Here is a 12475-nt window from a genome sequence, read left to right on the forward strand (position 1 = left end):
GACCAGAAGCCAAGGAGAGCTGGCAGCCCCCAGACATGGAGGAGGCGAGACACAGGTTCTCTCTGCTCGAGCCTCCAGAGGGAGCCAGGCCTGGCCGACACCTTGATTCCAACCAGGGACGTTGATACTGGATTTCTGGCCTCCATGTTGTGAGTACATTAATTTCTATTGTTTAAAGCTACCAAATGGGGAATGGAGGTGGCTCAAGCCATGGGGCACTTCCCTCCCACATGGGAAGTCCTGGGTTCAGTGCCCAGTGCCTCCTGAAAAGAAAAAAAAGACAAGCACAAAATGAATAGACACAGAGAGCAGACAGCAAGCACAAACACCAAACAGGGGGAGAAATAAGCAAATAAAATAAATCCACCAAAGGTGTGAAAATTTGTTTCACTGGCAACAGAAAATTAACCCAGCGGTTTATTTTATTTTAGTTTAATTTAGCCTTTCTAACAGGTGTGTGCAGGGCCATCTCATGGTGCTTTTCGTCTGCTCTTCCCTGATGACAATGATGCTGAGCATGTTTTCGGTGCTTATTTACCTCCTGTGCATCTTCTTTGGTGAGGTGTCTGTTCAGACATTAGCCCATTTTTAAAAATAGGTTGTTTTCTTATTATTGTTTTTTTCAAAATTTAAAAAATGAGTTTTATTGATATATATATATTTTTAAAGCCTTCACTTTTTTTTAAGACCTATTTTATTTATTTCTCTCCCCTTCCTCCCCACCTCCCAGCTGTCTGCTCTCTGTGTCCATTTGCTGCATGTTCTTTGTCTGCTTCTGCCCTTGTCAGGGGCACGGGAATCCGTGCCTCTTTCTGTTGCGTCATCTCTCCGTGTATGCGGCATCATTCCTGGGCAGGCTGCACTTTCTTTCGTGCTGGGCAGCTCTCCTTACGGGGCGCACTCCTTGCGCACGGGGCTCCCCTACGCGGGGGACACTCCTGCGTGGCAGGGCACTTCTTGCGCTCATCAGCACTGCGCATGGGCCAGCTCCACACCGGTCAAGGAGGCCGTGGGTATGAACCGCAGACCTCCCATGTGGTAGACCGACACTCTATCCATTGGGCCAAGTCTGGAAAACAATCTTTCCAAAGTGTACAATCAGTGTTACTTGGCATAATTACAGAGTTGTGCTTTCATCACTTTAGTCAATATTAGGGTGTTTTCATTACTTTAATAATAAGAATAATAAACAAAAAACAAAAAAAACCCTAACTTTTAATAATCACCACACAATCTCTCTATCCTTTCCATGCAAGACATAGCTAATCGATTCTTTTTTTCCTTTTTCTTCCCCTAGCCCCAACGCTGTTCTTTTGCTGTCTGTGTCCACTTGCTGTGTGACCTTCTGTATCTATTTCTTTTTGTCTTCTCTTCTCATTTTCTCCTCTAGGCTCCATCAGGACTGAATCCCGGGGACCTCCAATGTGGAGAGAGGTTCCCTGTCACTTGCATCACCTCAGTTCCTGGTTGCTGCTGCATCTCCCTTGACTCTCCCTTCGTCTCTTTTGTTGCATCATCATCTAGCTGCGTGGCTCACCTGGTTTACTGCATGGGCACACCTTGACCAGGAGGTCCCAGGGACTGAACCAGGTCCTCCATTAGGGTAGACGGAAGCCCAATCACTTGAGCCACATCTGCTTCCCTCAGTTTCCATCTAACTCATTTGTATTTACATTTTGTACAGATTGAGTCAAACAAAAACAAAAACCACAATGATGGAACCTACACTTGGACCCAGGCTTTCTGGTGGCAAAGATGAAGTTGCTTCAGTATCTTGGCTGAATTACAGCCCTTTTCACCTTCAGCACTTGCTGTGAGAGTCCCTATGGGAACACCATGGTGCACCTGAGAAGGGTGCTGAGAATAATTTAAAGAACTTCTTAGAGGAAGCAGATGTGGTTCAAGCGACTGAGATTCCCCTACCACAGGGGAGGACTGTTGAGTTTTAAGAGTTCTTTATGTATCCTGGGCAGAAATCCTCTATCAGAAGTGTGATCTGAAATATTTTATCCCTGTGGCTTGAGCCAATGATAAAATGTAAGCTCTCAAGAGAAAATGAGAATTTTGGAAAACTGGCATCCATCACCGAAAGCTTGACAGCTTTCACATACACATTTTCCAGTGGGATCTTTGTTCATTTTAGAGTGTGACTTTTGGAAATATGTAAAGAAATGTCAACACTAGAAGATCTACATAACTCAGTGGGCCAATGCGCTATCTTAAAATCTTCATGCATTAGTAGAAAATCCATTTAATGTGCTAAGACAGACCTGAGGATTTCCATGTCACAAGATGAAATATTCAACAAGATTTCAGACTGCAACTCACTTTAGAAACTACACTCGTGTGCTTTTAGTGTAGTATCAAAGATGAATGTCATTGCTCACCTGAAAAGGCTATTAAAAATACTCCTCTGTTTTTGAACATCTATATCTGAGGCTGAATTTTTGTTCAAAGCCAAATAACAGATTGAATGTGAAATGAAAGTCCAGGGGTGCTGTACTAAGACTGCTGAGAAAGATTTGCCGAATTATGAATTGATCCAGTCATTCTTATCACATTTTTAAATTTTGGAATTAGTTATCAACGTGTCATGAGTTTTGGTACGAATACTCATCTGTAGGAGTTAGTATTTTAATTCCATTTTAATTTCTAGTATGGCTGGTACCAGTAGGGGTCTCCCACATCCTCTCGGGGTCCTCACTGATCTATAAGCTGTGAAGTCAGGACCAGGCCTCACTGACGGGGTGACAGAGTGCTGGGTGCAGGGGAGGGGTCGGGCAGTCCAGGACCCGGTTTCGCTCTCAGGGTCCCCCGAGGCTGGCGTGTGGGCGGGAGGCCGAGGGGGAGTCCCCGGTCCCCGCAGTTTCACTTCTTCTCCCAACCCGAGTCAGGTCCTTCTGACCCGACACTCGTGACGCAGGCCCGGGCGGCCTCCCATTGCGGGCCCGGTTCTGGGGAAGCCAATCGCGGCCCCGCGGCCCATCCAGAGCCCGCCCCGCCCCGCCCGGACTCAGGTTCCCCCAGACCCGGGGTCCGGCCATGGCGCCGGGGACCGTCCTCCTGCTGCTCTCGGGGGCCCTGGCCCTGACCCCGACCCGGGCGGGTGAGTGCGGGGGCGGGGGGCGGGGGACGGGGGGCTGCCCGGAGGGGGCGAGGGGACCTGGGGGGGCAGGACCCCGGAAGCCGCGCCCCCCACGCTGACCCCCGCCCCCCTCGCTGACCCCCACGCCGACCCCCGCCCCCCCCGTCCCCCCAGGCCCCCACTCCCTCAGGTATTTCCACACCGCCGTGTCCCGGCCCGAGCGCGGGGACCCCCACTACCTCTCCGTGGGCTACGTGGACGACACGCAGTTCGTGCGGTTCGACAGCGACGCGGAGAGCCGGGGGATGGAGCCGCGGGCGCCGTGGATTCGACGAGAGGGGCCCGAGTACTGGGAGCGCGAGACGCGGATCCAAAAGGACCACGCACAGGCTTTCCGGGTGAACCTGCGGACCGCGCTCCAGTACTACAACCAGAGCGCGGCGGGTGAGCCCCGGGCCCGGGGTCCGCGCACGACCGGGACCCCCAGGACGGGCCGGGATCGCCCGAGGCTCGGTCCCCACTGCACCCCGAGGCCGCGGGGCCCGGGACCCCACCCGGGAGGGGCTTTTCCTCGGTTTCGTTTTCAGTTTAGACCAATCAGCGCCGGGGGCGGGGCGGGAGGGGGGCAGAACTAGCCCGAGAGCGGGGGCTGGGGGGGGGGAGCCGCGGGGTGGGGGTGGGCGGGGCCAGCAGTGATGGTTTCTCGGGGGCGGGGCTGACCTCGGGGGCCGGGCCAGGGTCTCACACCCTCCAGGTGATGTCTGGCTGCGACGTGGGCCCCGACGGGCGCCTCCTCCGCGGGTACCGTCAATACGCCTACGACGGCGCCGACTACCTCGCCCTCAACGAGGACCTGCGCTCCTGGACGGCGGCGGACACGGCGGCGCGGATCACCCGGCGCAAGTGGGAGGAGCAGGGTGCTGCAGAGCACAGCAGAGCCTACCTGGAGGGCAGATGCGTGGAGGGGCTGCAGAGATACCTGGAGAGCGGGAAGGAGACGCTGCTGCGCACAGGTACAGGGGGGCGGGGCGCCCCAACCCCAAATGTCCTGTCCATTCCTGCTGGTCACATGAGTGCTGCTAGAAAGGCCAGGAGAGAAATGGAAAGTTCCTTAAGTTTCTGACCTTCCCGCAGACCCCCCAAGGACACACATGACCCGCCACCCCACCCCTGACCGTGGGGTCACCCTGAGGTGCTGGGCCCTGGGCTTCTACCCCGCGGAGATCACGCTGACCTGGCAGCGGGACGGAGAGGACCAGACCCAGGACATGGAGTTTGTGGAGACCAGGCCTGCGGGGGACGGAACCTTCCAGAAGTGGGCGGCGGTGGAGGTGCCTTCTGGGGAGGAAGAGAGATACACGTGCCACGTGCAGCACGAGGGGCTGCCCGAGCCCCTCACCCTGAGATGGGGTAAGTGGGACAAGGTGGGGGCCTCTTCTAGGGAAGCAGGAGCCCTTCTGAGCTCCTCCAGAGGGTCAGGGCTGAGCCTGGGGTCAGGGCCCCTGACCTTCCCCCCTTCTCAGAGCCGCCTTCCCAGCCCCCCATCCTCATCGTGGGAGTCGTGGCTGCCCTGGTCATCCTTGGAGTGTCCGTGGTGGCTGCAGTTCTGATCTGGAGGAGGAAGAGCTCAGGTAGGGAAGGGGTGGGTCTGAGGTTTCTTGTCCAGGGGGGTTCCAGCCTGGGTAGCCGTGTGCCCTGCCCCTTCCTGGTACCGTGAAGCCCCTCCTCACACACGTGCCCATCCAGTCTGGGCCTGTCACTACACTTACTTTATAAACCTGTGAGAGAAGTAGGACAATGTCCCCCAGTGATGACGTGGAGGCCCCTGTTCCCAGCAGTCAGAGGAAGGGGCTGCTGAGGACAGACCCCCAGGAGGCAGAAGGTCCAGCCCACACATCCCCCACCTCGTGTTTCCTGATCCTGCCCCAGGTCTGCAGTCACAGTTCTGGAGTCTTCCCTGGATCCAGGACTAGTTCTCAGGACCTCATGTCCTGCTCTCACTGGTTGTTTTTCCACAGGTGGCACAGGAGGGAGCTACGCTCAGGCTGCTGGTAATTGGGGGACGGAGGGGAAGGTGGTGTGGAGGGTCAAGGCTGACCTGAGGCTTTGGGGAGTGTAGACGGAGCCCACGGGGCAGCTCACCCCGTCACTCCTTGACTCACATCTCCCTGTGGCTCTGACCAGACCCTGTGTTTGTTCCTCTCCAGCCAGCGACAGTGCCCAGGGCTCTGATGTGTCTCTTAAGGCTTCTAGAGGTGAGACCCTGGTGGGCCTGAAAGGGGAGAGGGGATGGGCCGAGAGGACACGCCTGGGTCCTAGGGATTCCTTGGACATGGACGTGAAGACTGTGGAGGGCTGGTCATGACGTCAGCATTTACAGACGACCTGAACGTGCTCTTGATTGTTTTCTCCTGTAGCGTGACAAAGCTGCCTCGTGGGGGTGTGAGAGATTCCAGAGCTGTTCACGCCCCTCCTGTGACCTCAAGACCCCCTTCCTTTGGGTGTGAAGACTTTCCTTCCTCAGCTGGCATCTGTGTGTCTGCATTCCTGTTGTATCCTGGAGGATGGGGAGGTAGCTCGCCCCTGCCCCCATGTCCCCCACACTGACCTGTGATCCCTGCCCCGACCGACCGTCCTGCTCAGGAGAGCTGGGTGTGGAGTGTCCACAGCCCTGTCTTACTTCATGCTGCTCTGAGCTGCCTCTTCCTGCTTCCCTTGGAAATGAGAACCTGGGATGATTTTGCTTCTACAAATCCTTGCTATTAGGTAGGATTTAGGAATCAATTGAGGGAGAGGAAGATTCTTAAGAAAGAGGAAATAAATTGTTGAGAATCTTCCAGAACCATGTGTCTGCTGTGCTGAGTGTTGCTGTGAGGAGCTGAGGGTGGACGGCCTGTGTCCAGTCGGTGCTCTGTCCTCGTGGGCTTCACACTGAGGAGGAGCGATGTGTTGACTTTATTTACCTCCTGGAGGTTTGGTCCTTCTCTGCCGCCTGCCCTCCTCTCTGCCCTTACCCAGCTCCCCTGACCCCAATGCTGGCTGCAGCCCAAGCCCATGGATGTGTAGAGCAGACCCTAGTGTAGACCACAGGTGGGCAACGGGGTCTTAGCCTGGATTGCCCTTGTCTTGGGGGAGTTGAAATTGTGCTGTAGTCATGGGGGTGGAGGGGAGGGAGAGCAGCACTTCTGAGGACAGTCCTGGTGGCCTCAGTGTCAAGTGAGTGGAGGTTGTGCCGGCGCTGCCAGGAGACCACAGCTGTGTTAGGAAAGGCCCTGGGGGTCCTCACTGACCACTCCTGCACCTGGTGCTGGTGGAGGACTGTGCAGGATGCCCCTTTTAGCTTCTGGGAACATGTGTGAACTAAAACAGCTCAAATCTCTGGCCTCGGTGCAGGGAAGGTGCTGTGTGACCTCAGGTCGTCAGTGTGCACCTCACTGAGGCCGTGACCTTTGAGGACAGCTTGAAGGTCATGAGGGGCGTGTCCCTGAGGATGTCCTGGAAGGTCTTCCCAGGCAGGGAACTGGGCAGTGTGACACAATGGGCAGAGGCAGCCTGTGGTTCTGGGAGGGCAGGAGGCCGGAGTGGAGCTCAGTGATCCATGGACCACACTCGAGTGACCACACAGCTCTGGCACCACATCTGGAAGGCACATGGACCAGGGACCCCCAACTTCTCTACACAGGAACCTCCTGACACCCCACAAGGGTCCAGAAGGTCTGGGGGAGCACGAGGTTCTGTGTCCATAACAAGGGGGTGCTGAGCTGCTGGGTTTCAGGTCCATCTTCAGAGCAAGAACCAGACCAGGGAGGCCCCGTGTCTGTGCTCCAGCTCCCTGGGGTGGTGGGATGTGCCTTCTGGGCTCCTGCCCCATGTCCTGAGACAGGAGTCTGGGGAGAAGCCCGAGTGCTTCATCACAAGCCCCTCAGGCCGTCCTGGCTCAAGTGAAGCTTGTTCTCCAGTGATGAGCGTAGTGCCCCACGTGGAGCCTAAACCATGTAAGAAAGTCCTTTCTGGAAAGAAAAGGAGGAAATCTATCATCAGTTATGAGGGTGATGTTGGGAAATGCATGCGCTTTCTCTACAATGGGGTATAGCCAGGTGGGGATTTATAAAATTGTTCAACGTTCTCCATAAATTAAATCTGTAATTTTTTGCTATGTTTCTTTATTTCCTAATGGATTTCATGCTCATTTCTTGGTGCAAACAATGGATTTTAAATTTTTCTACTTTTGACATATGGAGTTTGTACACGTGATCCTGGGACTCATTTTATTTGGGGAAAGCTCCAGAACCAAGAACTTGAGGCCACACACCCAGGAACAGAATCCACAACCTGCTCTGCGTTGAGTCCCCTGTGGGAATCAAGGCCACTGCTGCTGGGCAAGGGGCTTGGCCACCCCCTGGCCTGACACTGGACACAGGGCCTCAGGTAAGACCCACTGCTCCTGCCTGGAAGACCCCATGGCAGGCAGACGCCCCTGCCCACTGGACTCTGCACAGTCCAGCATCACTGGGTCAGCGCATCCTGAGTCAGAGTCTGCTGTGGTCATCTGACAGGGAGGCCAAGGCTCCTCCGTGTCCTGCTGAAGTGTTTAGGGGGTGAGCTCCCCTCTTCATGGCGGGCGGTGGCTCTGCCTCCACCAAGGCTCTTGAGCATGGAATCCCTGGTGTGGGAAGAGGTCCAGGTGCTGCAGGATGCATGGAGGGTGGAAAGTGAGGACAGAGGTGGGTTCCTGGAGCCGGGGTCAGCCTGGAGCTTTATCTGCTACATTGTTGGCACCTGGGTTAACTGGATATGTGGGTGCCTATAAATGACATCTTTCACCCCATTCCCTTATAGTCTGTGATGGGGCCCCCTTCAGGGGAAGTTAATGGAAAAGAATAAACACTACAGAAAATGAATGAAACCTAAGTCAATTCTTTCAAAAGAGAAAATAAATGCATAAACCTTAGCTATGCTGACTAACAAAGAGATCAGGCCCGAATTACTAGAGCGAGACTTGAAATCAGAGCAGTACTGCCAACCTTACAGAAATAAAAGGAGCATATCGAACAATACGGGTAACTGAACAACAACAAATTAGCTAGCTCAGGGGAACTGGACGCATTCTAGAAAGACACACACTGCACATCCAACCCCAGTGAAACAGAAATCAGGGTAGACCGTCAAGCAAGGTGCTTTCTCCGGGCAAATTCCACCAAACGTAAAAAGAAAAATGAGTCGTTCACAAACTCTCCCTTAAGAAACAGAAGAGAAGGGAACACATCCCAACTCATTTGATAAGACTGGTCTTACCTGACATCAAAACTGTGTGAAGGGACAGGGGGAGGAGGAGGGGGGAATAAAATAAATCTTTAAAGAGAAAACTATGTGAGGGGGATGCAGAGTGCAGTGGTCGGGGAGGAGGTTCCCCTGCTTTACAGCAATGCCCACGGTGCCTGCACCACTGCAGCGGCGAGCACTCCTCCTCGGGGCTGGTGCTCCTCTAGGGCTGGGGCTCCTCCTGGCTGGGGCTCCTCCTGGCTGGGGCTCCTCCTGGCTGGGGCTCCTCCTGACTGGTGCTCTTCCAGGGCTGGTGCTCCTCCTCGGGGCTGGTGCTCCTCCCGGCTAGTGCTCCTCCCTGGCTGGTGCTCCTCCTGGCTGGGACTCCTCCTGGCCGGGGCTCCTCTAGGGCTGGTGCTCCTCCCTGGCTGATGCTCCTCCCTGGCTGGGGCTCCTCCTGGCTGGGGCTCCTCCCTGGCTGGGGCTCCTCCTGGCTGGGGCTCCTCCTGGCTGGTGCTCCTCCCTGGCTGGGGCTCTTCCTGGCTAGTGCTCCTCCTGGCTGGGGCTCCTCCCTGGCTGGTGCTCCTCCTGGCTGGGGCTCCTCCAGGGCCTCCGCTCCTCCCTCTCGGCTCTGTGGCTGCTGTGCTCTCGTGGGGCTGGGCCCAGCGTGGCCTCTACCAGCGCTTTCCGCTCAGCTCAGGCCTCCAGCACTGAGGGGCCCCGACCATCCTGTGCCTCCCACTGCTGAGCTCAGGCTGTTGTGGCTGCACATAGTGTTTTGCATTTATTTTGGGAATGAAGTTACTTGAGGAGCTTCCATGGTTCCAGGACCAGGTGCCTTTTAAGGAGAGAAAAGTACCCGAGATTGTCAGGGCCTCCCTCGCCTCATAGTAAATACCCAAGGACCCTCAGTGCTTCCTGTGCTGGGGCTAGAACTCCTTTCGTGCTGCGTATGACTAGTGCCAATTAGCCAACTGGGGGGAGCAGAAAGTCAGATGACCTCAACTGCTCTCTGGAACACAGGCTCCGCAGCAGGGCCTTCTCCTGGCTCTGGTTGGGTCGCTGGGTGTCGTAGCTGCTGCCAGGTTTAGATGGGCTTGTTTGGTGTCACCGCCTGGGGGGCCACACTGAAGTGGGGTCGGGAGGGGCGTTAGTGAGGGAGCTTTCCTGGAAACCACGTGGCCAGGCCTTGCCTTTCAGCCTGACACTTTGGAGCAAGCCCATGGAAGGAGGGGGTCCTAAAATGCCTTCCTTTGCTGTTGCTTCCCGAGTCGGAACGGAAGTGTCTCTGTGCACCGAGGCAGAGTGCTCACCCAAAGCAGAGCTGGGGAGAACGCGGGTGGTTCCTGTGACATCAGCGGTGGGACGCGTCCCAGTGGAAGCGCAGGTGATCTCCAGCCTCAGACCAGCGTCTCACCTTCCCTGCCTCCACCTCAGATGACTTCATCCGCGTCCTTTGAAAGCCAGAAATCAGTGCTGCCAATAATGGCATTTTTCATTCAAAGAGGAGAGGCTTTCATCCTTCTTGAAAATTTACGTGTTTAAGTGTTACTGTTTTTGAAAGTAGATGTATTATTCAGTTCTTGGAGAATTTTAAAAAAGATTTTCAGTTAAATATGTGTCACTGCTAATTTTTAAACATTTATTATGCAAATTGTTTTAAAGTAAAAAAATCAAGTGCTTCTGTTTTACTGTTTTGTTTATTTCAAAAGCATTCTGGGGAAGCAGATGTGGCTCAAGCAATTGGGCTCCCGTCTACCATATGGGAGGCCCAGGGTTCAATACCCAGGGCCTCCTGGTGACGGCGAGCTGGCCCATGTGGCGAGCTGGCCCACGCGGAGTGCTGCCCCATGCAGGAGTGCTCGCCCACAGAGAGCTGGCACAGCAAGATGACGCAACCCAAAGAGACAGAGGAGAGACAACAAGAGACGCAGCAGACCAGGGGCTGAGGTGGCGCAAGAGAATGATCACCTCTCTGTCACTCCAGAAGATCCCAGGATCAGTTCCCAGAGCCGTCTATCAAGAACACAAGCAGACACAGAAGAACACACAGTGAATGGACACAGAGCAGACAACATAGGGAGGGGGAGAAATCAGTAAATAAAAGTCTTTAAAAAAATGCATTCTGTTCATGTATAGTGTCTCATTCACTGAATAGAAAATTTTCTTGGAGGATACTATATGTATTTTAAATGTTTTCAGTGACTCAGTAACATTGGATTGTTCCATTTTAAACATACACTCCTCTATCTCCTCCAGGTAAACTGAGGTGGGCTATGAATGACACATGGGGAGAACGGGGCACATCAGGGACAGAGCGCACCCCTCGTGCGTCCCCTCTCTCCACCCACTCCTCATTTCCCCTCCATCCTCCGCGGCAGCAGTACCTGAAGCGACGCCCACATGCCCTGCTCCCGGCCCTGCCCTTGCCCCTGCCCCTGAGCAGGCAGCGGTGTTTCCTCCTCCACGCCCCAGTGGGAGCTGAGCCCGGCCGCACCGTCCTGCTTCAAGGGCTGCAAATGCATCTCGGGGCTCCGGCCAGCAGGACGCACGTTTTGCTTAAGGCCCAAATCCTCCAGTCCGCTTGCTCAGCAGTCTGCCCAGGAGCGCCCTGCTTCTCCGGAGCCCTGCGAGCCCGAGCCATCCTTGTGCTGCCGCGTTGAGCAAGTACCTAGTGCCAGCTCCAGGCAACTTGATGAAAGTGGTTTTGCCAAACCATTGTGGAAAACGGCCTTGCAGCTGGTCCTGGTGGAGTCGCAGCCACCGCCGGCCTGTCCGGGGGGGTACTCACTCTGCGGCAGGGCAGGTGGGGGTGTCCCCAGCTGTCGGGTCTGAGGACCCAGCTGCATTTCCAGAGCTCTTCCCCTTGCCCGAGTTCTCCTGCAGAACGGGCCCTGTGCAGCAGAAGTCCGGGTTCTGTGCGGCTCGGGCCATTCCCGTCCTGGGCTGAGGGCGCGCACAGGTCACCACCTGGATTTCCACGCAGGCAGAGGGACGCGTCTGCGGATGACTGAGGAGAGGGGACAGGTCCCTGCTGCGATGGGGCTGCCGGCCTCGACTTGGGCCCCTCCCTCCCCCAAAGACTAGCCGTCTCAGCGGGTTCCGAGCTCAGTTCACGGGATGACCACAGGCTGGCTCTTCACTGGGCTTCGTGGACCTGACCCGGGCTCTCCTCCTCCGTGGAGGGCCTGGAGGCCTCTCTCATCTCCTCAGCTCCCTGCTGGTCAGGAGCTGAGGCCCAGTGACCGCCCTCAGCACAGCAGCTGGTGGGGACTGCAGCCCCGTGCTGTCCTTCGCCCAGACAAGCAGAGCCCTCTGCCTCTCCCTGCGGGGCAGGAACTCCTGGGACAGTGAGGAGGGGGCAGGTGGCTGCTCCAGGCTTCGCAGGGCCCAGGGTTGTGCGCCCATCTGAAGGTGGATGTGAATTTGGAGAAAACGTCAAGTCCTGTGGACTTCTTGATTGATGACCTCATCCATCTTTCTGAGAGGCAGTGGAGTAATATTTTTAAAGGTATTTTCATTTTAAATATTATGTCAAAACCCAGGTCACATTTTTATTTATTATGCACAAGAAAGGTAAATCGTTTTACAAAAAATCTAGAGTTGGGAACTCTGGGAAAGATATTGAAATACACAAATGCTTCTCTCTTTAAGGTATGATATACTTTGTAACTATAGGTGGTATTTTATGTGGAATCTGTAAATAAAAAAGGTATTTAAATTAAAGGGGAGCTTTTTGTAGAAGGACCAAATGTTCTCTTATAAATGTACTGAGGAATACCTCGCTCTTTGAAATTCACTAGGATTTTTATGAGTAATTTTTATTACAAGATTCTTTTTTCGTCTTGAATTGTAAAAAAAAAAAAAGCCCTGTTCAAAGGGGAGCTGAGGTAGCTCAAGTGGTTGAGCTCCTGCTTCCCACATATGAGATGTTCTGGGATCAATCCTAGGACCTCCTTAAAAATAAAAAGACAAAAACACACTGTATGAAGACATCACAAGGAAACTACAGACCCACATTCCTTATGAAGGCAGATGCAAAAATCCTCAACAAAATACCATCAAAGAGAATCCAGCAGCATATTAAAAAGATTGTACACCATGACCAAGTGAGAGTTGTCCTAAGAA

The 12475-nt window shown here is 54.5% G+C and overlaps 1 protein-coding gene and 1 long non-coding RNA gene across 3 annotated transcripts in view; one reads left to right on the forward strand and one right to left on the reverse strand.

Moving 5' to 3' along the window:
• Window positions 1-5927, forward strand: part of LOC101442557 (saoe class I histocompatibility antigen, A alpha chain-like) — a 1048500-nt gene extending 1042573 nt beyond the window's left edge. Inside the window, exons 1-8 of one of the 2 annotated variants that reach the window (XM_058285495.2) lie at window positions 2977-3106; window positions 3260-3529; window positions 3823-4098; window positions 4220-4495; window positions 4609-4716; window positions 5104-5136; window positions 5293-5340; window positions 5503-5927. In XM_058285495.2, the coding sequence (XP_058141478.1) occupies window positions 3043-3106; window positions 3260-3529; window positions 3823-4098; window positions 4220-4495; window positions 4609-4716; window positions 5104-5136; window positions 5293-5340; window positions 5503-5507 (1080 nt within the window). In that variant the 5' untranslated portion in view covers window positions 2977-3042 and the 3' untranslated portion in view covers window positions 5508-5927. Of the gene's footprint in view, window positions 1-2976; window positions 3107-3259; window positions 3530-3822; window positions 4099-4219; window positions 4496-4608; window positions 4717-5103; window positions 5137-5292; window positions 5341-5502 lie in introns of those variants that run through there. The other variant, XM_071211050.1, reaches the window with a different exon arrangement.
• LOC131275385 (uncharacterized) lies at window positions 382-3454 on the reverse strand. Its single transcript, XR_009182849.2, has 2 exons — window positions 3325-3454; window positions 382-1081 (listed from the first exon to the last, which is right to left on the reverse strand). It is a non-coding gene; the product is annotated as an uncharacterized lncRNA (long non-coding RNA).
• Window positions 5928-12475: the final 6548 nt, after the last annotated feature.

This window comes from Dasypus novemcinctus, chromosome 22 (genome assembly GCF_030445035.2).
Source record: "Dasypus novemcinctus isolate mDasNov1 chromosome 22, mDasNov1.1.hap2, whole genome shotgun sequence".
Taxonomy (NCBI): Eukaryota; Metazoa; Chordata; class Mammalia; order Cingulata; family Dasypodidae; genus Dasypus; species Dasypus novemcinctus.